This window comes from Anser brachyrhynchus (genome assembly GCF_964034855.1).
Source record: "Anser brachyrhynchus genome assembly, chromosome: 1".
In the NCBI taxonomy this organism is placed as follows: domain Eukaryota; kingdom Metazoa; phylum Chordata; class Aves; order Anseriformes; family Anatidae; genus Anser; species Anser brachyrhynchus.
Genome location: NC_137694.1, coordinates 189,030,829 through 189,056,542, shown reverse-complemented (window position 1 = coordinate 189,056,542; position 25,714 = coordinate 189,030,829). Strand labels below are relative to the sequence as shown.

Here is a 25,714-nt window from a genome sequence, read left to right as displayed (position 1 = left end):
CTCCATCATTTGGATCACGTACATCCACAAAGCAAGCAAGATCTATTGCAAAAATGTGAGAAGCAGTAAATAAAAGGAACATTTCACTGAGGGACAAGACAAGTGTTAAAATGCATCAGCCAAACTTTAATAATAATCTATGCACTGTTAGCCCATAAAAATATGCTAGATCGATCCTTCAAGAGTGGATATACAGTAGATAAAAGAATAAGGTTTAACTTCCTTTTGTCCTTAACCTTCTGTGCATCTCAGTTCTTAGTGGCTTAGAATACTTAATCAGTGCATCATTTCAAAATTTTTGTTCCACCAAGTCTTTGAAAAAATGTAATGGAAAAGTAAAATATAACAAATCTGGTAAATCTCAGGTGTTTTGCATAACTTTGAATCACATGAAATCCAGAATTACAGGAAGATCAAATTTCAGGCAATTCATGTGGTATGAGCTTATAAGAGTCACTTTAAAGACAAAGTTAATTCACAAGTCTTATGTTGGACGAGATAATGGCAATTGAGGCATATTTCTACTCTGAGCTAGGGTTAATAATGACCCAGTAAGGCAGAAAGAGTAAGTGCTCTTGAGTATTTTCCATGTATGTCCTTTAACATTTTTAGAGGGGATTTAACCTCCTTGTATACATCACACATTTCTAGAAATGTGACTGTATTCCTTAGACTTTTCAATGATCTTTGAAAGAAGTCCGAAGAATCCAGAATACAGCTTGAGAAAACCATTATCTCAGTAAGAATACATTGAATACTGATGGATATTCTCCTTATTAGTAATGCTGCAAGAGCAAAAAAGAGTTGTAAAGATTTTGTAGGGAATTTAGGAGACAAGCATTGTAAGTAAATGACTTAGCTCACACTATCCAAGTTACTCCATCAAAAGGCTTTCAAAACCTTTTTGTAGAGCAATTAAGTTTTCTTCCTTTAGAAAACAAAAAGAAAGACTCAGACCTTTGTGCAGTAATTAATCAGTAACACGGTAAGAGACTAGTAAATCACCATGCCAATAAGATTAACCTGACCACCTATTCCTTGCACTGCCGAGCATTGCTTCAGTATGCTGCAGCATGAAGGGAACTGCCATCCCGAACATCCTCACCTCTCTGTTACTGATGAGATGAAAAAGGAAACAAACAAGTGACTTTCACGTGTGTCTGGTAAAAGAAATAAAGCAAGAAGTTCATTGAATTATGGGGAAGGGAGAAGAGAAAAAAATTGAATCACTGATTTCTGCCTTCATTTTTTTTTTTAACCTCAGACTGAAGCCTAAGCACTCTAAGTATTTAAATAAGCCACTTAATCATTAGGGATCAAGCATTTACCACACTATTAGCTGCTATGTAAGTGTTCCAGAAACCTGTGAAAAAACAGACTCGTCTGTTCTCAGTACAGACTTTTTATGAAAGTTCATTAGAGGAAAAATAGAGCAGTACCTTCTCTCAAGGTAGCTGAAGACATAATTCATCACTCCAGGGCCAGCAAAGCTTCTTTCTGTAGATCCAGGACTAGATGTTCTGGAAGAATCCTACTTAAAATAAAATGTCCCCACAAAGCCTCTCTCTGATCAAGCTGTTTCCTGCTATGGCATCCTACTGATATTGCAATGTAAGTTCTAGTGTCTTTTATAGTGCCAGAGCAATACTTTCCATTTCAGCAAGTAATAAACTAGCAAGCAGTCATCTGTTAACCCTTGATGCTACCATTATACTGGTGTCAATGTACTCCACCTTCCACACTTCAAACAGGATTTTGAAATCTGATGAGACTTCCGTAGCTTCTTCCAGCATCCAGTGTCACAGAATTACACATGCACTCTATGCTCCCATGCATCACTAGAGATAACACCTTTCGGAATATGCTTCCAAGAACAAAAATCCTTCCCTCCTGACTTCAGGTGCCTAACTCCATACCATAGTTTGATGGCTCTCAGAACGCAGCTGATCTTTTTCAGCATCCTCTGCTACATGTACCTAAAAACTAAGCTCCAGCAGACAGATTTTAGAGGAATTCTTAATTTTTAAAATTGCTACCAAGGTCTAACCAGAGCCATTTACTCAGAATGGGATGAAAGAATTTTAATTTTTCAGTTTGGTCTGCAACAAAATGCAGTAGAGCCTAGCTTAAGTATTTAGCCATTTTTAGCATCTTATTCCAAACTGCAGATCCTTGTCTCTAAGGTACAGGATTCTGTACATTTATGACAATGCTTTCAACTCACTGCACAACTCTTTCTTCTAAGACAATCATTTAGGTTGGAAATGACCTTCAAAGATCAAGTCCAACTGTCAAGCTGACCTGTTGAGTCCCATGACTAAACTATGTCCCTTCTATCTTCTATGCTAAATGTTGTTTTTTTTTTTTTTTACTCTTGTGGAAGAACAGAACAGCCTTGTTTATCTGTCGCCAACAGTGGGACGGTCAATACTTACACCAGACGTACCAAAACCAGAAAAAAAATCAAGTCAGGAGATACCAGTAAAATGAACTTTATTTTAAAGCTCATTAAAAGGCTTCACAATAACACTAACAGAATTAGCATTTCCTTCATTTTATATACCCCACATGAAAAATGTATTGTTTAGCAAGAGACGAAACGTAAGCGTTTCTGCATGCTACTAACACATTTCACCATCTTATTGTCTGATAAATGCTTTGGACTGCAATAACCAAAAGCCTTAGAACAGAAGAATTTATTCTGGAAAGTCCTTATGAACGGGACAGACACTGGCTTTTTACTGACATACCCAATCAGATGTCCAGATGAAAGAAAACTACCTTGGCATCCACAAATGCCTACGAAGGTTTTGATTACAACCTTTTGAAGGAGCAGTATATTTCAGAGCAAGGGCTTCTTTTCATCTTTAGTGATGCAAATGGTTAAATACTGCACAGAAGCTTAGTATGAACTCACAATTCCACAGGAATCTGAAAGTTACCAAGGCAATTTTCCTTTTAGGATAGTCATGACCAACACTATTACTATTCTTTCCTCCCATAACACAACATATTCCAGACAAGTTAAGAAAAAATATAAATAGTTCCCAAAACAATGCATTCCCACCCCCCCCAATCACAGACGACAGCAAAAATATCTTCTGTCATGGGATGAAATAACTTGCTGCAAGTGCTGTGGTTTAGTCCAAGTCCATGCTAACAGTGCTTTGATCACTTGGATGACATTCGCCATTTTGTTGAGGCATTTCTGAATTTTTGTCATCTTCTCCCATGTCTTCAGTTTTATAATCGCTCCGTTCATTTAAGGGGTTTTCCTCCTTAGGAGAGTCAACTTTTGGTTTTGGTTGGGTCACAATAGGCTCACAGACATTGTTCAACTCCTGAAAAGAGTGAGGGGAAAAAAATACGGTCAAAATATGCATTAAGGACACATCAGCTTCACTAGTGTGAAGAATCCTGTGCCTAAAAGGCTATTTTAAACTTGCTTATTTGTTTCTCAAGTCCAAACTGACAAGCACATATTGTACCCTGAAATAAAGTAACAGATTTACTTTTCAAAGTTCTGGGCAAAGTTCTTCAGTTCACATTTTCAATGTCACATGTGATTGTTTTCTTTCTTGGTTTTGCCTTTTTTTAAAGAGAAGATTTTGTACCTTTCTATCATTCTGAAAAATCTGAGTTTTTAACATGAATGAAAGACAAAATGTCAATAGCTCCACAAAATTATTAACGGTATAGCACAGTTCCTCTGCCTTCTTCTGAATCTCATTTTGTCCACGCTTCTAACCACCCTTTAAGAGTACTGGAGCAGTAAGGTAAAATAAGAAAGGAAGGGGTGGAGGGAAGAGGCAAGAATCAGTCTAGCTTTTTATGCTATCCTATCTTTAGTAACAGCCTCTAAACTTAGTTTCTTGTGGTACTTACTTGTAGCTTTGCCTTAATTTCACTTGACCGCACAGCTGGATCCTGATCTAAGCTCTTCTTCGCCTGTGCACTCACAGCATTGTTCATCCACTCTACCACTTCACTAACACACTTCTCTACTTTCATCATTTCCATTTCATCAATATGGATATATTTTTCATCCTGCACAAATACACATTTTGTATTAGTTAAAAATGTCAAGTTTAGTGGCATCAAGTTACAAGAATATCCCAGTTATTTACAGATTATCTTCATTGATTTTCAAAAAAAATGAAGTCAGCAACAAGTTAGATATGTTACAAAAAGAGACAAGAAATACAGACAACAATAAAGTTTCCTTTGTCCAAGATTCAAATAGGAAAGTTAGTTCAGAGGGAATACAGATTTTTACAAAGAAGTTGCACAACAAAGTAACACAATATTAACGCTTTTTGCTAAGTACACCCTCCTCTCCCTCTTGAGGATCTTACACAGACCCCCAGCAGTTAAGAACATGCCATTCTGCTGTATGTAGAAGGGGTTACAATCAGAGTTGCTCAACTTTGAGCCCCAGAGACAGTCACACAATTAACTGATATCATGATTTCTCCTGACCTATTCCGCAGCATCACCTTTGACTTTGGCTGGGAATTCAAAAGATGGATTTGATATACTTAAGTGTACTATATTCAGTAATATTAATTTCAAGACTGTAAAACTACTGAATAATTTCACTTAATGCTAATTTTGTAGTTACAGCTGTGAACACAGTTATTTGCTGCAAATCTCAATGTTACTTTGGGTGTTGTGGACTGCCCCATTAAAACCCGAGGACTAAATATTCAGAGGCAGGCATGCTTATCAAGAAAGTATCTCCAAATGGCAGTGGCAAAAGTAGTATGTACGTAAACATGCTAGGTGTTTTAGTTTCTCCTACGTAGCTTTTATATTAATGCTTCTCAGCACAGTGCCATACCCATTCTTGTTCCCAAAAGAACGTAAAGAAGAGCACAGCTCTAAAGTAGTCAAATTAGCCTTTAAAGGGTCAAGAATCAGAACAGTCTAATCCCTCTTCCTCTTTTAAGGAATGTACTTTTTAGCCTGAAAACATCCAGAAGTATCAAGCAACTGAAAACGACACACTGTACGAGGTTTTGTTGAGTACTAGGAAACACTTGTGGTGCTAAATTTGTGACCTACATAACCAGAGACTGCAGCTAATCTGAGAGAATTTGAAACCTCTGCCAGCTGGTGAGCCTCAATGAAACCCTATGTGGTTAAAGAAAGGTACTTCGAGGCCACATACCTTATTCCTGAATTCCCCAGCTATTGTGGCATAATACTGGAGCCTGTGTCCCAGTTCTTCTAACACCTTCGGTCGTTCTTCTGCTTCTTGATAGCGCATTTCAATTGGAGTACCTAATTTCTAGAAAAAGCAATTCCCATGCATTACGTATTTCATTAGCATTGTTTCCTGGGGTATTTTGGGAACTCTGCATTTTGCTTTGGGCATAGTAACAGACCTACCTTTAAATCCTCTAGTTTGTCTACGTACACCTGCTTAGCTTCATCCTCACCCTCTTCATACAGCCAGCCTTCTGTCTCTGTTAGGAGCGCAGAGAAGCCTTGAAGATCCTACGTATCAATATAAATCAACAAGTCAAACACCAAAATACGCACCAATTGACTATGCTTGTAGTAACAGTACACTAAGTGTAAACATTAATTCTCGGCCTCCTGCATAAGTTAATTTCTTTTGTCTAATTAAGTCCTATAAACCACACCAGCTTTTGAACTGAGAAACACCTGCAACACAGCCAACATCTATAGCCACTTGCCTTGGACTTGGCTAACAATTGGGCTGTGGTTTTCATTCATGGCTTTCGCTGTGAATACAATGCAGCTTCCCTTTCTAGTCAAGGACTTTACTTGGAAGCAAAATAAGTTTTGTTGCAAAGGGAGTGAAGTTGTCAGGGATGTGCGCTATTTGCTAAGCCTGGCCTTAATTCTGGATCAGCCCCAGCCATTATTCAATGGAATTAGTATTTCCATGATAGGTGGATGAGAAAGCTTGACCAAGGACTACAGAATAGATATTTAGTGTCAGCATTTACAGAGAAGCTGCTTAAACTATAACCTACCTTTTCACAAACAAACTTCTCATATGGTCCAGACAATTTGTCCCTGAACTCATAAACATATTCCTCCACTGCATTCTTTGCATCATTTCTTTCTTTTTCCAGCTTGTCTTGCATGATCATCTTTCCCTGTGTAATCACAAAAAATTTCATTAAAAAATACCTATATTCAAACAGATTTCTAACAAGCATGGCTGGTGTAAAACACCCAAATCTCCTTAGCTCACATTAACTTCTGGAATTCTCAAAACTACCAAGTAGACTCACCTGAAGAAATGGAATGTCCTTTTCTAGGTTACAATAGCTTGAACCAATCTGTGATTTCATTCCATGCACCAGTGCTCTGATACTATTGTTATAAACAACACTCCGATATTGTGTTAACATTTCTCAGTTGTGTTAAAGTTGGACAGTGTTATTAGCTCACTGTAAATTAGCTGAATTTACACTCTAGGGTTACAGTAAAAGATCAGACACTGCCTTGAAGAGCAGACGAATGGTTAATAACTGCAACCATGAAAGCAGTCTAAGCCACACTAACTCACCTCTGTTTCAATATACATATTGAGAAGATCTTTTCCTAACTGCCAAACCAAGTTAGCTTCAATGGGCAGTTCCACATTCTTCACCTTTATCTTGGGTTTTTTAGCTTCTGGAGGCTGGTCACCTTTCTTCTCATTTGTCTGAGTTGGAGAGAAGAAAAATAAGATAATATTCCTGACTTCCTTCTGATGAATTAACACGATGATGATAGAAGCATTCATGGGGAAGAACATGCAGAGATTGTTTTCTTTGAAAATCTTCAAAAAGTACTTGCAAGGCACTTTCCCTTCAGGCAGCCCACCTCTCATCCTAGCCTGTTTCCAGTCTATTTCACAGCAAGTACTGAACAACAGCAAGGACACTTCCCAGATCTATCATCTATTTGCAGGTTTTTCCAGAAGTACCCCTCTATAGCTTAGCATTTCACTAGTGGTGCTGACAGTGGCAAGATTTTAATCCAAAACATTTTTCATCTTACACAGATGAAAGGAAACTACTAGCAGTATCATGCAGGCACATGTTTCACATTGATTATCTCCCCTTTGGTTTATGAGTTCCTAATTCCAGCTTCTCTCAGCAGACCTAGTCAGTTGGCCTCTTGACAGCTGTTAAATTGAAGTGTCTGCACCTCAAACAAATTCGCTATAGAACACTGCATAAAGACAGGGAAGTGGTAGAGAGGGACTTCTTGCAGGATTTCTTTTACAAACTCTTTATGAAAAATCATCACAAGATATACAGATTATTTTTCATAATTAATAAAAGGTTTAGAAGTGAAAAAGGTTTTGAGTACCAAGTTCCTTACTTTTTTTCCTGGAACATTACAATTTTAAACGCCACCATTATACAGTATAACATTTTCAACAGAGTTAAAGGGTCACTCACTTTCTTGACATCTGGGATTTTGTTTTCTTCAGAGGGAGGTTCTGATGAAGGGGGAGACTGTGACGTTTGCTGACCATCAGTTTGTACCTGGGACTGTGTTCCAGCCTCACTGTTCTCTTGCTGGATATTTTTCTGAAATGAAAGCCCAGGCACAAAGGATGTAGAAGGCATGTGCACTTGAATTTAATCAAAGTTATAGGGCACCACTTCTGATGCACATACTATACCAAGTGCCCTACAAAACATTCTGTGCACACGCAGACACACACGCTTTAACTGATACAGACTAGGTATAAGATCAGAAGGACCTGGTGAAAATGCTACCTACTAGTGCCAGTCTGGCACTACAATACTTGCGTGTGTGCACTCTACCACTTTCTTTTTAAAAAAGTGGCTTTTAATTTATTGAGTCATAGCTTAAGGTTTTCCCCCCCTCAGAAAAATATTAAAACATCAAGTCCACCGCATTATTCCCCACTGTTCCCCTTCCCTTCAATGCTGTACAAAATGGTCTGATTTTCCCTTCCACAAGAAGTTCCAAAACTTCACTAATACAGAGGATTATACACAAATCCTTTTGACACAGAGAACATGGATGACTAACAACCCAAACCAAGTCTTCCTATCTGGAACACTCTGATAACTATGTCAGCTGTAAGCAACCCGCTTCCTGCCATTTGGCATTTTCCCTGAAAAGTGAATTTAAAATCCACATAATTTTCAAGATGGCAATAATTTTCTCCTTTTCTTATAAATACATTTTTTTCTAACAGCTATGCACATCTCAAAGTTAGCCTCATTTCGCATTCTTAGATGTTTTTCTCTTCCCAAGTATGTACCAGCAGAACACACTTTGATCAGTCAGGACATTCACACACAAGGAAGGGTCAACTCACATCATCTGAATTTTCAGGAGGCCTCTGGTCCTGGGTTTCCACTTCAGTCTCAACACCAACATCTTCACTATCTTCACTTTTAACTGGTTCTACCATGGATGCAGTGGACACACTGAAAATGCCGTGAGTATTGACACGGACTTTCACTTTGACTTTAGACTTCTCTCCATCTTTCTGGGCTGCCACATTCTGGATAACATACCTACCTAAAAAATCAAAAGAATCAGAATTCACACAGTGGAACAAAATAGGCAACATTACAGAGCTAGAAAAATACTTCACTCTTTCACACAAGAGACTTTAAATATTTGACCACACCACTAATAACTGTGCTAATCACATGGTCCCCAAATGAAATGAGTACTATTAAACACAAAAAGAATATTATTGTTCTATCAGTTTTACCTTACAAATAAAAAGGCATAACATTTATTTTCATCACCCAGGGTAGGTTCCCCTGTCACTAGTTATAGAGAAATATAGAATACAGAAAGTAAAAGCTTACTCCCCTTGCTTGTGTTATCTGTGATGCTATAATGGGACGAACAAAAGCTATAAGGATTTAATCTAATGCCAATGTTGTGGTGTATCTTTTGTAGGTCAACAGAGCAACAGTATTTCTAGATTTCTAGAAGTATAATGAAAAATGAGTTTTTAGCTTTTCATCCATATAGGTCTGTCATCATCTTTTACTCTAGGGAAAGTGTGAAGTTGTTTTGTAGCTCCTGCAACATTTGAAATTTTAAACTAGGAAACAGACAGCTAGGTTAACAATATACAAAAAGCAGGATCTGATACTCAAAAGAACACACTTGTTTTTCCTGCCTATTATATGTATATCACAAAAACAGTGACCTGGAGACGATGATGCTTTACTGATATCCTCACTGGCTGGATCCACATGCATCATTTCCTCATCAGCAGATCTGATCCTTATGCATACGAGCTTTTATCAGCTTACTTTACAGACCAAAAAAATGTAATCCCCTCTCTTGTAAATCCAATAATGCTGCAGTTGTGACCTGTCCTCTTTTGGTAGTCTCATCAGAGCTACTGACTCACCCATTAGGGCTACTAACTCTGTTCTGAGCAAAATTAATTGGTGAATAAGCTGAAACCAATCTGATTTTTCAAAATCCATGCTCAGTTGCCACACAGCAGTTAAACATCTCATTTGTTAAATCCATATAACTTGAAATCCCACTACTGGTCTTTACAGAAATAGCTAACATGAAACAAAGCCTGTCATTTCTGTGACTACGAAATATCGAACTAGCTTCTAAGACATGGTGTTTGAACTTTGTGACTCTCAGTGAACCAACCAGAGAATTTGGTTCAGTGTAGGGAAAATAACTGATTTTTCCCGCTGGGAAAGTTATAGGTGACTTTGTAGTGCATTAGGTAGCAGGTGAAGTATTGGTAAATCAGACTGTTTCTGCCCTATGCATTCTCCCAACCACATCAAGATTTATGAAGTTTATCTTTAGCACTATGATTCTGGTGAAACTGTAAGTCTATTGTTAACAAACAGAACAGCTGTATTATGAAATACCTAACCAATTGATAGCTCAGGGGTAAATAAGACAGTAAGATCTTGCAATTCTCATTCTAGCCATGAGCATTCTGTTATAGTTCCCCTTTATTTCATCATAAGAAGGAAACAACTTTTGAAGCCAGGCAAAATCCAAATTTGTTTACCTATGGAACAGGACAGTCGATAACTGAGTTCTCAAGAGACCAAAACGTAAATATATACATCATACAGCTTTACCGCAACACAGCACAGCACACTGTTAAAGAGCTGATTTAACACCAGCATTGATATCAAACAATGTAAGACAGCAACAGTTCTAAGACAGTTACTCACCAATTTTTGTCTCTGGATACGGGACTCCATTAGGATCAGAATAAAATGCTTCTAACTCAAATGGACCTTTCCTGTAGAAGGTAAGAACTTTGGAGAAAGGCGCTGCATGATTTCTGCTGAACACTTCATGAACCCTATGATTAGGAGGAAAAAAATCACTTTTAGCACAAACTTTGAGCTGAAAGACTTAGATTTAGCATCAGAACTCTTCACAGAAACACCACTATGCTTTGACACATTTACCCTTCTGAACAACTCCAAGAAAGATACTTAAACACCATACTGCAAGGAAAAAAAAATATCGTTGTGTATCGTAATCAGAAAGTATCCTGTTCTAATTTTGAGACTCAGAATTAAGGTTAGATGTAGGTGGCAGTTTAGCAACGGACCATCAGCAGACCTCCAAAATTTGTTTCTCCCAAAGACATTCTGAGTTTGGAATAGCATAATTTAAATCATAATTTGCACTGTTCCTCACTTAAGTCTCAAAAGGCTAATTATAGTCCCATTAATTCCTTTCTCACTTACCTTCTATGGCTCATTTGAGAACACTGACACCAGATTATTATTCATTCCCTGATATGACAGAAAGACAACCAGCTTTATTTTATATTCTTCTTCTAGATTCTGTCTGCCATTATGCCTGCCTGATTCTGTTTTCCAACCAATTTTTATCTCCGAACTATCAAACGAGATCATCTAACAACCTAAGTGTGAGAAAATAAGAGCTCCACCTAGAATATAGATCTAGAGTTTGCTCTCAGAAGCCTGTGACAGAAGAAATGTTAGATACTGTGTCTCCACAGGAAGGAATACAAAAGAAAGCTGAGTTGCAAAGAACTTGGAGGGAAAAAAAGGCAAAAGAGTATCAACAGCTGCTCTAGCACTTAAAGCTCCCCAAAAGTTAATCTCAGAACTTTCAACATCTTAGACAGCAAGAACTATTTCCCACAGGCATGGCACAGTTAATAACATAGGTCAGAGTTTCAGACACAGCAATTGCAAGAAATTTGTCTTATGAAAAATTTTGCTTCTGTTTCCAGCCAAATAGTAGCCATGTAAGTTCACAATGTTCACATAGTGCATAATGTTACTACAGAAACTAGAATCTTGATGGGTGTTAGGAACACCTTGGATAAAAAAAGCCATAAAGAAAAATGGTCTCAGTATAGTCTCAGTATACAACAGCTTTTGTAGTTCATTTTATATTTCAAAACATGACAAACAGATACAGGTAACACGAGTATATTGCTTGTCAGTTCATTCAAGTTTTTTTTAAATCTTTAACATATGAGGATAGTCATGGCTAAAACTTTAATTTGTGCCTTTACAACAGAATCTCCACCATGAACCATCTGCGGTATATGACATACAAGGCTTTCTGCACCAGAATGCCAAGAACCTTGTTTAAATGCAAACAAGAAAACTATCCTTCAACAGTGAAGGCTAAAAGTTTCACAGAAATGTAGTTTGAGCTACCTACCCTTCAGTGTCCTCTGCTTCTGTGTTCCACAACAGAGATATTGGGAATGGTGTAGCATCTGTCACAGAGAATTCTCTCACTTTAAAAGCTGGAGAAAGAATTGCACACTAAAAGAAAGAGATACATTACAGTTGGTTAACTGCTCTAGCTCCTGCCCCCAAACTTTTAACATATTTAAACAAGAGAAAGAACTGTGGTGACTTCACTAAAACAGAGCTAGGTGAGTTGCTCAATTTCAATGAAGTCTGATCAGAGAACAGAGATATACAGGGATGTTCATATTTTTGAGTTAGCAACACTTTCAACCTTGTTCTTACTGCAGCTTGTGAAAAGGGAAGCAGTCTAAAGGAACGGCAGGACTGTAAAGAACAGAAGTGCTGCATTACTTAGGTCTAAGATTTAAAAAAAATAAAGAATAACAGGTGTGTATTTTACAGGTTCTACTTCTTTCCCCACAGACAATGATTACTAGTGATAGAAAGCAATTAGTGAGATGGGGTAAAGAAACAAGTCAGAAAAAGAAGTGAAATAAGAGAACGGGTAAAGCAGGAAAGGAAGAAGACAATGAGTGATTTGCCTGTAAAATATAGTTCATTGATTAGAATCTATAAATAATTTGGAGGTGACAGGGAAAATAGAATAAAAGTCAGTTTGGCATTGATGGGAAGCTTGATACCAGAAAATGCAGAGCTGCAACATTTTAGGTTCTACGTAGATAAATCTTGTACACTTTATTGATAAAAACACCTCTCGGCTTGACAGTGACTCTTAAATTCCACTCATTAAAGAAGATTCCTAGGCCCGTTCATCTGAAGAGAAGAGCGGGCTACTTACAGAATACATCCAACATCAGTACTTTAAATAAAGTATTGCACCACAGAAGAGTACTCTGAATTCTTTAACAGCATAATCCCATTAAAAGACTCAGTGAGCAATGTATGCACACTTAGCCGTTTCTCACAAGTGCTTGGCCACCTCTCCAGACAGCACTCTCAGGAAATTCAGCTTTTCAGTTTCTCACATGCTGCCGGTACCATACCTGCAGAGCACAGCCTCTAGCTATGGCTTCATCTGCATTCAGCGTTGTACTGACATCTTTGCCAAAGAATTTAGCAATCCTCTCTTTGACAGCAGGAATGCGCGTTGCTCCTCCCACAATCTCTACAGCAGTCACATCTTCCACTTTGAGCTGTGTTTGTTCCATTAATGAAAGCAGAGGCATCTCTATCCTCTGCAGCAGGTCAGCACACAATTCTTCAAACTGAGACCTAAGGAAAGAAATGTCAACCACACCATGCCTGTCCCCTCCCCTTAAGATTTTCTGGTATTTGTTTCTAAACTGATTCTGATTTCTGATCAGGTTTATTAACTACACTGCAAAAAGACTTGAAAAGCCAAGCCCCCGTGAGCAGGCTGAAGTGACAGCCAGCAACAAGGCAGTACATGAACAGCTGCCTACAGATTTTCCTATGCTGCTATCAATGTAGCTAACGCAGTAAGATGAAGGTATTGTTTGGGCAGGCACTGTATGTTTGCCTCTAAGCAGAGGTTAGAGATAAGAATACAGAAAACACTCATACTTCCTTTACAAAGGAAATCTGTTTCCTAAATACTGGAGAAAAATACTCACTTGACAGCAGTTAGAAGACTAGCAGTGCAGTGACTACAAATGAAGTTGTGCCTGTGAGTGCACGCAGGAGAGATGCACAGGGAAAGACTATTTACACTCTGGGCATAATTGAGTCACCCCCAGAAGTACCATTCCTGTCCTCCATTTCTCTCCCAATATCCACAGTTCAGTAAGAGCAGATAAAAAGGAGAGCTTGAATTGTTCCTATCTTAAGAGCAGTATGGGATTTAGGTTACCTAAAATATACTGCAGACCTAAATATGTAGCCAACCCCCCGCCCTGGTTTGCATGCACCAACCCATGGTTTTAAAAGTGTGCCATTTCACAGAAAGAAAAAGCTTCTTACGCACTTATTACACTGAAAACACAGGCTGAAATGTAGCGCTCACCTATCAGAGCTTAGTTATTCTAACACTTAAAACTCCACAGCTATTCAACACTTGCCCTTTATTTTAGCACAGCAAGCTTCTTTCAGATATGGGAACAAACACTCAAGAAACGCAGCCACCAAAGCAACAACCTAACCATGTCCAATAGAGCTCACCTGTTCATTTTTCCAGATACATCTGTATCATTCATGAAGCACTCAATGTTTAGGGGAATGTCTGTGCTATTAGAACTCATCAGTTTCTTCAGCTTCTCACACTCCTGATACAGACGAAGAAGAGCTCGAACTTTTGATTTTGGATCCAGTTTGTACTTTGCTTTTATTTCTGCACAAAAGTAATCTACCAACTTTGCATCAAAGTTCCTTCCACCTAGGAAAGGGTCAAACGCTGTGCCAAGTACCTGGTTTGAAAGAACACAATTATTTAGTCTAACACTCAACAGAAATCAAATAGAACAGCAGTCTTCCAATACCAACAAGCATTTGTTCCCAAAAAAATGAGGGGCAAGTCAGCCTGTGTTCAGGCTTAAGTATTTGTACCAACCACATCTGTAAAAATTGCTTTTCAACTTTACAGGGGAAGTAAACCTTAGTAGGTGACAACTGTAAGTATTTACAATTTTAATCCATCCACTTAGTTTAAGTGGTAGCAGTTACACTGTGTATCTCACAGTGGTATATTACAGAGCAATTTGCAGCCTCCATTTAAAGTCATCCTAATGAAGAATACTGACAAAATCTTCTCTTTGCACCTTACATGCCTAAATTACTTCAGAGTTTTTTAAAAACAGGTTTATACAGCTGATTCTAATGCCTCGAAGCCTTTTATCTTCATTTAATCTTACTACCTTTAGTTTACTCTTGTTGAATGCACAGGCTGATACTTGAAATGCAGAATGTCCCATATCAACAAACACAACTATTCGTGGCTTCTCTTCAGGTGCTGGAAGGTCTTGTTTATAAATTCCATAATTCAAAGCCACTGCAAAAACAACAGATATATCAGTGTAACCTCTGGTTGGTCTCCAATTGTATGCCATCACATCCCTGTGAACATTAAGCTACAGAATAAAGAACAACCAGAAAAAAATGATTCACCTATGCAAGGTCTTTCCTACATGAAAGCTTTATTCCATTAACATGGATGTTGTAGGACCCGAGAAGCAAATCCTTCCTCAGTCATGTGCATGCTCTATCTCCTAAATGTTTAAGCATGCAAAACTAAGAATCAATAACCCTGTTTGAAGGGTTAATCTTCGATCTGTTTACTAACAGCTCAGTCTTTAGTGTCTCATAGTAATCAAAGATGCAGAGCGTTGTAAGAAAAACCTAGTTTTGAGTTTAAAAAATATCTCACAGGCATGAAGGTTATGTCTGAGAATGCTATGAATGGTCAGGAGAGGCTGCAAAAGGGAATATTCTCAGTCTATGCATCGTATCAGACAGAGGATTTGTGAAGTACTGCAAAAGTGTGGAACAGAAGCCAGTTTGGCATGTAAACGCAGGGTGATACAAAGGACAGAACAGTAACAGTTTTGCCACAGCATTTTGGATATATAGCAATGTCACAGCAAGGTAGGAGGCTGATGCAGTAATTAAAGAAAAACAAAGGCCTAGAGAGTTTCACCTACACAGTTATGTAGGAAAGGCTCAGATTTTGGCATATGTAAGTGCACATTCCCTCATTTTCTAGGATGAAGAAACCCAAACTGAAGATAATAGACCAGGCTCCCAGCCAGATTATCAAGCAAGAGAATTAGAACATTAGCAAAGGTGGTAATGAAGGCAGAGAACACATGCTCTGAAGAACAATGTTTTATTATCACATTGACACCTTCTGACACCTTCTCACATAAGAGGAAGGGACACTGGCTCACTGGCTTCCTTAGTCTGGAGCTACAGATTTTGATGTGACTATCTGGAACAAGTTCAGCCTCATTTCCCATCGATCAGTGGCTTGAGACTTAGGGATTCTGGTGTCTAGTAAAGTTCCCCTGCACTTGGTACACTCATTCTCATCTATGTGGATTCTTTGGCAGTCTACAAATCCTAGCCCCCCCCCCCCACATCAATCCCTCCCACAGCCAGTCATGAACAGGTGTTTAACTAAAACCAAACTATACTGCATGGAATACATCCAAGTGATATATCCTTGAGATCTAGATTTGATTGAAATGTGAATGAACAGACCAACACGCGTTTGTGTTCAGCATGCTCAAAAAATACATTACCCTTGTTCCCAAGTCAAGTTTTATGAAAAATATGTCACAGCAAAATTTGTCTCATTAGAAAAAACACACAACTATTTTTATTTTCTGCTCTACTATAATCAAGGACCCCTTCCCACAGATACTATCAAAAGATTGTAACACTTAAAATTAGAAAAAGTTGGACAGTACTCAGTAGCCCTACAAGGTAAGGAAAACAAAATGAGAAACGCTGTATTACACAATAAAGGAAAGCTGCTGGTTCTACTACGGAGATGAAAGATCTAAATTTTTGTGATTTGTTCATTCCAATACCAAAGCTTCTGAAGATCCTTACTAAAAAGCATACCTGATGTGGGCTCCACACTCACCCAGCTCAAGAATTCACGTTACCACATTTTCTAGAGCACTCTTTGCTATATAAACAAAGAATTAAGCTAAAACTAGATGATGGGAACAGGTATATATGGCTTCTGTAATGATACTGTCAGATTCGCTCTTCATTAGGTGAAAATACCTAGCATTCAACATAAACATCATACTGACCAAGCACATATGTTTATTAGGAATCTTATGCTTTGCCAGATATCCAGCTGAAAATTATTATAGAAAAACTTTTAAGATACCACTCCATCAATGTACATTAAGTTACTTAAACCCTTAAAATTATCTTCCTTAGGGGAAGAGCAACTGACATCTACCCAGACCTGTGCAAAGCATTTGACACTGTCCCCCCCATGATATCCTTGTCTCTAAATTGGAGACATGAATTTGATGGGTGGACCACACAGCAAGTAAGGAATTGGCTGGATGGTTGCATTCAAAGAGTTGTGGTCAATGGCTCAATGTTCAGGTGAAGACCAGTGACAAGTGGTGTTCCTCAGGGGGTCAGTATTGGCACCAGCACCATTTAACATCTTTGTCAGTGACATGGGCAGTGGGATCTAGGGCACCCTCAGCAAGTTTGTTGATGACACCAAGCTGTGTGGTGTGATCAACATGCTGGAGGGAAGGGATGTCATCCAGAGGGACTCTGACAGACCCAAGAGGCAGGCCCTGTGCAAAACTCATGAAGTTCAACAAGGCCAGGTGCCAAGGTCCTGCATTTGGGCCAGGGCAATCCCAAGCAAAAATACAGGCTACAGGGAGAACGGATTGAGAGCAGCCCTGAGGAGAAGGACCTGGGGATGCTGGTTGTAGAAAAGCTCAACATGAGCTGGCAACATGCACCTGCAGCCCAGAAAGCCACCTGTATCCTGAGCTGCATCAAAAGCAGCATGGCCAGCAGGGTGAGGGAAGTGATTCTTCCCCTCTGCTCTTCTGAGGCCCCACATGGAGCCCTGCATTCAGCTCTGGGGTCCCCAGCACAAGAAGGACATGGACCTGCTAGAGCAAGTCCAGAGGAAGGCCATGAGAATAACCAAAGGGCTAGAGGAAACAAGTACTAATCAGGAAACAAGTGCTAATCATTACAACATTTAAAAACATGAAACAGTGCTCTGTCCCCAAACACAAACAGGAAATGCAGGAAAACTTAGGATAAGAACACTTGTTTTAAGAAAAGACCAGACAAGCTCTTGGTTGTGCCTGTGTGTTTGTAGAGTCCTGAACACATTAGCAAGAGGAAATCAATTGCTATTTTTTTTGTTTTTAAAACCACAGTTATACTGACAAATACTTTGGAAGTTAGTGTTAATAATTAATTTATTTTAAGAGTGCCTAGAACCCACAACTGTGCACTGTAAGTCTTCCTCCAGGAAATGTGGACACTAAACAGACAAGTAGTAGTCCAAGCACATGGGGCAACTCCGGAGTACATACTCAGGGACATTACCACCACTAAAGCTTCATCTCTTCTACCCCTTCACATAAGGCATTAAGATGGAAGACGCAAAATAAAGAGAAGAGAAACAAGTGTTTAGAGTGCTTGTGTTTCATGTCTGATTTTAAAGCCAGTGCTGTTTCCTAGAGTAACTAAAATGCACCTGCTACCATACACACAATTTGAAGGACCTGCTATTTTACCATACTTACCAGCTGTCATGTCATTCATTAACCTAAGACAGTTTAATCCAACAATCTGAGCTGCATCCAGAACAGACCTCCTTTCAGCATCTGTGAAAAATGATGGAACCTGAAGAAAGCAGGTGAGAAAGAAGTTAGTAATACCAGAACATGAGACACTGTTTATTTGAAAGCATTCATAAAAATTGTATCCATTCCTCATTCTTAAGAATGAGACTCACTGCAAATTTTTAACATGTAACTAGTTTGCTGAATTAAGACTTCAAGCATTCTACTCAGTCAAGCTGAGATGAAATTAAATAAGCATCCACTATTTTACATGAGTATATATTAGCAAGAAGTAATTGAATTGTTTGTATACAAATACTAGGGACCTTAAATACTAGTGCAAAATATAAAAAGGTGTTATGGAGAGAGACAGAATAATCTATCAGAATTAGCAGATGAATTGCTGTCCAAGAAAGCAGAAAAATGCAGTACAGCATTACAGATGAGAGATGTCAAAAAGTGGTCACAAATAAAGAGAATCTGCTTTGGCCAAAACGACTTTGGACAAGTGGTAAGATTCTGAAGGAATACATTGAAAATTTACTACAGATCTCTTGCATCCACTTTGGACAGTGACCTGTGATGTCCTCAGAGACTGAAACTGTATCAGAGGACATTAACTCCTCAAATATCAAGTAGGCAAACTCTTCTCAACAGACTCAAATACTTGTAGATGCAACTGGAGACAGACTTGTTCAGTCAGTGAACACAGAAGCAGATGGCATTTTATACTTTAGAATGGACTGTTCTTGGTCTGAGATAGTTTTCTTGTACAGTCATAAATTGAAAAAAATGAAGTTAATTAATTTCAGCTGCCAGAGGGTTAACTTTGGTAAACAAAGGTATCTTTACTGAGTGTGTTTAGTCATGGAATGAAGTTGCAGAAGGGTAAACACCTGGATCAGGGGCATTCTTTGTCCCAAAATTCACACATTCCCAAAGGAATGAGTTCAGGGACTGGAACATGGAAGTAGCCCTGGGACTTCTTTAAGTCAGAAGCTCTAAAGCTAGTTAGGATTAATCCCTTTGTAAGTGCTTATCTCAAGTTCTTTTTCAGTATACACTAACAGAAACAAAATGTCCTCAATAGTTGAAGTTAAAAAGACATAATGTTCCTGTGCACTACAATTACTTACAGAAATAACACAGTCTGTTACTGGCTTTTTCAGGTTACTCTCTGCAGTCTCCTTTAATTTAGTCAACAACATAGCTGAAATCTGCTCCACACTGAAGATATGCTCCTCATCCATGTACATGACCTGAAAAGAAGAAATAGGGAAAGTAATACCATAGTTTCAATAGGAAGAAAAATTATTTTTGCTAGACTGACTAATAATTTTAACCTTGACATGCTTAATTAGTTCATTATAGAACTGCAATTTACAATTTGATTTACCATTTAAGTGTCTACAGAAGCAGTAATTTCATTTTCAGATTTAAAACACTGAAAACAGTACCAATACTATAGATGAAGGAAATGACTAGGAGTTTATAATGATTTTAGAATTGATTGAGTCTAGAACATGAATAAGGCTAGGTCATGTATTATGCCAAACACAGTAAAGTTATTAATTTTGTAACTGCTGCCAACTACAGAAAAGTCCCAAACTACCTGCTCTTTCCTCTTAACACTTTTGTATGTCTGCTCAAGACTTGAGGAGCCTCTAAAAGAAGAGCTACACAACAGTTCACGTAAACCAACTAAAAACTTAAGATGAAGCTCAGCAAAAAGTTTAATTTATTGGTAAGGGAACAGTACAAAAATATTCCTGAATCAGTCTTCTGGGTAATTATGCCAATGATCAAGCGAGGGAACATTACAATTGATTCTTGAAAGCAGCGCTTGCCTTTCATCCACAGCATTCCAATGGGGAAAAAATAAAGCATTTCACTTTCAGCAGAAAAACGTCCCAGCCTTACCAAGTATTACATACTGAATCAATTCTTAAAACTTGTTTTGCACAGTTAGAATGAAAAAATTGCAAAAAACCTACTGATTTGTTCTGCAAAGACTGAGGAAAAAAGAAAAGATACCAAGTAGCACTGTTCTTTTACTACACTATGCCTTCACTTACATAAAAGACTCCTACATGCACTTTAATTAAAGGAAAACATTAATTTCTGTCTGCAATGCATGTTAACATCACAAGTCACAATCAGTATAAGAAAAGGTACCTCCTCTTTTTGAAAAGCTCAACTATCCTTCCAGACAGTTTTTTTTTTTTTAAAGCATAATCTCTTATGCAATCTGTTCATTACCAAGGCTGGATCTGTGCTGAAGTTTTGAGGCATTAGTTCAAGGTATGGAGAAAAGGAGCAAATAAAATGCACAGCCTTAAATAAGCTCTGGTCTTCATTAGTGAAGCAGCATTACACGTGAAGTTACAAGACTTTATCAGTATTTTTGTACACTTCTGTAAATGAATCCAGTGTTGATGGCACCTATCCTAGGAAAAGCTGACATACTAGCAGTGAACTCCTTGTAGCATAAGCAAGGCTCAGACCCAGACTGAGTTGTACAAGCTGGTCAGTTACAATTCATGTAACTTACAGGATACCAGATAGTCCTCTAAAGGCAATCACTCATAACAATTCTAAATCAAGTTTCACACTACTTTATAAGGCATATGTAACCATGTAATTAGACTAACAGTGCATTCACACAGGAGTGACAGAAAGGTTAATACTTCAAAGTAAAGCCATGCAACCTCGTAATTATCTTAGCAGTTCCTCCGCTGTAATGTTTGAGCTGGATGTACGATTTGCCGACAGGGAAGCTCGTATTTCAGCAATTACTTGCAAATGAACCTTAATTTGATACTTAACATGCACTACTTAAAGATGAAACTGGCTATTCATACAAGAGCTCCTCTTCAAGAGAAAGGTTAAAGAAAACCTTTAGGGTAATGAAAGGAAGCTTGTGTTTTGCTGACTAGGTGTTGAAATGTAAACTTTTCCATGTAGATATAAAACCAAGAAGAGCTATACCGCAAGCATACCTTTACTCCGACTCCACCATTCTTCATAGGAACTAAATCATAACTCAACTTTTCTTTTTCCTTTTGAACAAAAGGATCATTAAATGCACGGCCATGGAACCTCTTGAAGTTAGATACCGTGTTGTGGGCATGAGTGATTTGCTGCAAGGAAACACAGGACATTTAGAAATCTATTCTTCATCAACCTGCAACATTCAGTGCTGCTCTATGTACCCCCCAGCATCAGCCATGTTTTAAGAAAACTTTTGCTTACCACATCAGTTTCTATAGCACCTGTAATTACTATCTGGTACTTCATACTAGCTCATTACTACAAAAAAATGACTCAGAGGGCTACACAGTTAAAGACCATCATATATTATATACTATAAGTATTATAGAAGTATCCCTAAGACCTCAAAGCAATCAGGTGAGCAATAGCACAGTTTTTATAGCGCCTATTCTTTAGTCATCTACTTTAGAAGCAGTTAAAGCAAATGAAGAGAGGAGCCAGTTTCCCAAGTATTTGCCATGTCTGTCAACTGGTACTCCAATGCCAGCCACCTCACCTCCAGCTATTCAGTCGAATCGCCACTACATTAAGCACACAACTGTTTGTTCCATTATTAGCTTCAAGCCGATCTCCTCATTCATTTTGATACTTTTTTTTTCCTTCAGCTGTTCTTAAACCAGGTGAGCTCCCTGTTCACATTCACCTAGCAGTTCCTTAAATTCTTGCACCAGACCATAAAAGGACACAGTTCATAGACACAGTGAGAAGCATGAGACACTATTTCGGTACCAATGTCAGTTTAAAGTACACACTGAACTACAGCGTGAGCTGCCCACAGAACCAACTGACCAAGAGAAGCATTCTTTATCAGGAATACAGTGCAGAACTGAAAGTATACAGCTAGACTGTCCTAAAAGAGATACAGCACGTATCTCAAAGTGGAATGAATCCTGTTCTTTTGGAGAGAAACTAAAAGCGTGTTCTTCTCTAGAATAGCCTTAGGCAGGCACCAACAGACTGCGTGAGTCAAATGACGAACATTCTGAGGAAGACTTCTAGCTTTCACTACCCTCAAAGAGAAGTATTATTTTCCTATTGCATAAAAAATATCCATCATGGAATTAAAGAACTCAAGCTACATCTTACATTAGAAAGCTATAAAACTATGACAGTTCTCCAACAGAACAGCTCTGACACAGAATCCAGCTGTATCTGTATTATTAAAGACAAACCTTCAAAAAGCTGTGGGTGGGGTGAAAGATGTCACACCCAAATTTCCTACTGCAAGTTGTCGTCCCTGGCTTATTCTAGTCACCCAACAGTACTCAACAGTTATTAGGAAGAACACTAGTTAGTACAGGCTGAAATCATGCCAGGAACTATTCCAACACTGTAATGCAATAGAATTATTTAAGTTCCTGTGTCCAAGACCATTTCCTGGCATGGCTTCATTTATTTGTATAGCCATAACTCCAGCGTACTTGAATGCTACGTAATCCATAGCTGTATTGTTGAAGAACATGGAAGCAAAAATAATTTTTATGTAGTGGGCAGAGCAGCACAAACACTCTGATGGCTTTTACAGCCTAATTTAGAATTACGCTCACAGCCTTTTCCAAGAGAACAATCTTAAGATATTTTTAGAGTAATTGTATGCCATTAGATCTGTAGCATGTTTCAATATCTCCCTGCTTAGTCACAATTAAGAAAGAGAATTATGGCCTGTTAACTAAGATACTGCTCTCATCTGCAGTGCTATCTGACTTATTTAAGAGGAAACCAGTTCTCAGAAAATACATTCCAACAGCAGCTCCTGAATTGTTAAAGCGATCACCTCTGAGCATTATAAGCTCTCATATAGTCACATTGTTGAAGTCATTAGTCAAGAACTTTTTTAATTTTAAAACACGAAACAACAAAATGAAAGGGACCGTCTTCCTCCTCAATTTAAGAAGCTAATATACTCTAAGACATAGAAAATGTAACTCAGTTGCTCATGTGAAGAAACTCCCACATTTACAAAAGAAACAATATACCTGACAGACTGAACACTTACAGCAAGAAAAACAGATGCTCACCAAGCACATAGACAACACATTAATATACACTAAAGGTTAGTCTGAAGTCAACTGAACTCACAGGCATTCATCACTGGGAGTGCATTCCTTTAAATGCAGTTTTAGAGACAGAATCTACTTCACTTTCAGCTTACTTCAAGTCTTCAGCTGCACTTAACAGAACACTGAAACACTCTCAAGAGCATCTACATAATATATATATCACTTGCTGTTTTGAATAACAACTCATTTTTGCACGCAGATTGTTAGTTTCTGATCTGAATCAGTGGAATCACAGTCAAATAAGCAAAAGCAATGCTAAAATCAAGTTTCTCTGAAGAAAAAACACATACTTATATATTCACTGTATTACTCCAAACATTAACCTGTAACTAAAAGGGCATACATACATGTGAACATGTAAGCCATTCACATTTCATTGGCCGTTCAAAATAAAGAAGTTATTACAGGGGAAAAAAAGTCTCCTTTTGTGCTCTCTCCATGGAAACCCACTGCAGTCCTTCTACTACAGCAGAGATCTGCACAGGCCAGCAGAGGCTGCAAGCTTGGTCTCTACCAGCAGTAGTTACGCAACAAGCCTCCAATACGGGGCTTGAGAATACCTGAGAATTTATTTAACCACTACATTTAGTTATTAGGAGTTGTGAGAGAATTCACCTCTCCCTTTAACATGAAAATATTATTTTAATGAAGAAAACGTTTGGTATTTCTTCAAATCCTATTCAGAGCAGCTTAACCAATTAAACCTAATGATTTATACTTTCAAAAAACCACACAGGCATTTACCTTCTAGTGAAAGGAAAGGTAGTAAGGAACCTTAATTACTTCAGGAATCTTAGGCAACACTTTCTTGTTCCATATAATTTTAAGCAGCTCTACGCAGCAATTCAAAGGTTTTACTTTAAGTGCAAGGAAAAGAATACATACAGGCATTTAGAACAAAAACATGATGCCTAAGCTGTCAGAAAAATAGCGCGTTCAGTTGGCAAATATTACTATTAATGAAAGAGAAGACAGGGAAGTTCTAGCAAAGCCACCCTGCATTTCTCTGAAGGAAGCACGGCACATAGCACAGGATTTGACAATGAAAATTAAGTTACTTGATTTGAACTACAGGGCAGGGACTATTCTTACACCCAGCAGTACTTGAGCAGCTTGCCGCGGCTGTTTTATAGTTACAAGTGCCTGGAAAGGACCTACCTGGTTTTTAGCCGAGACGCCGATAGCTCTGTTTTTGGACCCGAAGGAAACCACGGAGCTGCAAAGGACAAGAGGCTGCTTAACTCGGCACCCGGACCCGCTGGGATAGCTTTCAACTTAAACTACCAGGCTTTCGATGAGGATTTATTAAACCAGGGGAGAGAAGGCGAGGGAATCTGCCCCGCTCGCAGCGCAGCCCGCCCGGGGGCACCCCCGGGAAGCTTCCAGCACCTTCCAGCCGTGAGGGGGACCCTTCCAGCCGTGAAGGGGGCCCCGCGCTGCGCCCCCTCCCCGCTCCCACCCCCCTCCCCCCCCCGTACTCACGGCGTGCAGCGGTCGCTGAACTCGTTGGCCACCGTCTCGATGCCGCCGGCCCGCGCCACGGCGATGTAGCAGCTCTGGAAGCCCAGGTCGAAGCCCACCACGGCCATGGCCGAGCCGCGGTGCCGGCGCTGCGCGGGCGCGGAGAGAGGGGGGCGGGCGGGCGGCGGCGCCGCTTTAAATACGACAACGGGGCGAAGTTTCCAGAAGCTGCGGCGGCCGCTCGCCGGCTCCACGTGCGGCTTCCGCTTCCGCCTTCGGCCGCCTTCTCGAACGATGCCCGCCAATCAGCGCCGCCGGGGGAGCCGTGACGTCACGTGTTGCCATGGAGACCGCGGACGCCGCCGGCTCTGAGGGGGAGGGGGCGGGGTCAGGCGGGAAGGGGAGGGGTTTGGGGGGAGAGGTTGCGGGGCGGGAAGCGCGCGCGGGGCGGGCCGTTAACGGCCGGCCCGAGGGGGGAGGGGTGAGCAGCTCTGCCCTCTCCCTCTCAGAAGGGGCTGCGTTAACCGGCAGGGTTAAATAAAGTAGGGCTAGAGACCGCTGGCTTTCTTTTAAGAGGACTTTGCCTCACTGTGTGTCCAGTGCTACAACCCACTGCTGTGTAAATGTCCCATGTATGCTCGTTCAGGACCCCATCCCCTGCCAGAAGCAGGTCCCAGCCCCCAGTGTTCCATGTGGAAGCACACTGGGCACAGGGATTTCGTTTCTGTTGTCAGGGGTACATCCCTCATCTGCTGCCTTCTGGTCCTGCCTGCTCCGAAGGGCAGGGAGAGAGGGTTGCATTTCATGGCCCTGTGTGTCTCTGTGTGGAATCACAGAATCATTAAGGTTGGACAAGACCTCCAAGATCATCTGGTCCAACCATCCCCCTGCCACCAATGTCACCCACTAAACCATGTCCCCAAGCATCACGTCCAACCTTTCCTTGAACACCCCCAGGGGCGGTGACGCCACCACCTCCCTGAGCAACCCGTCCCAGTGCCTGACTGCTCTTTCTGAGAAGAAATGTCTCCTCGTTTCCAACCTGAACCTCCCCTGGCACATCTTGAGGCTATTCCCTCTAATCCTATCACTAGTTATCTATGAGAAGTGGTCAACCCCCAGCTCTCCACAACTTCCTTTCAAGTAGTTGTAAAAATACCAGTATTTT

At 39.6% G+C, this 25,714-nt stretch overlaps 1 protein-coding gene across 2 annotated transcripts; it reads right to left on the bottom strand.

The window, feature by feature from the left end:
* Positions 1-2,476: 2,476 nt before the first annotated feature.
* On the bottom strand, positions 2,477-24,840 carry HSPH1 (heat shock protein family H (Hsp110) member 1). Of its 2 annotated transcripts, XM_080575817.1 has the most exons (18): positions 24,568-24,840; positions 24,244-24,301; positions 20,974-21,114; positions 19,111-19,233; positions 17,936-18,035; positions 14,543-14,676; positions 13,851-14,095; positions 12,716-12,944; positions 11,677-11,783; positions 10,194-10,327; positions 8,327-8,532; positions 7,431-7,562; positions 6,548-6,685; positions 6,006-6,131; positions 5,392-5,499; positions 5,171-5,290; positions 3,886-4,047; positions 2,477-3,341 (listed from the first exon to the last, which is right to left on the bottom strand). In XM_080575817.1, exons 1-18 carry the CDS (start codon positions 24,672-24,674, stop codon positions 3,141-3,143), a joined length of 2,571 nt encoding a protein of 856 aa, XP_080431943.1. In that variant the 5' UTR covers positions 24,675-24,840; the 3' UTR covers positions 2,477-3,140. The 2 variants fall into 2 exon arrangements, with proteins under 2 accessions (XP_080431943.1, XP_080431944.1); XM_080575818.1 differs by lacking the exon at positions 7,431-7,562.
* Positions 24,841-25,714: the final 874 nt, after the last annotated feature.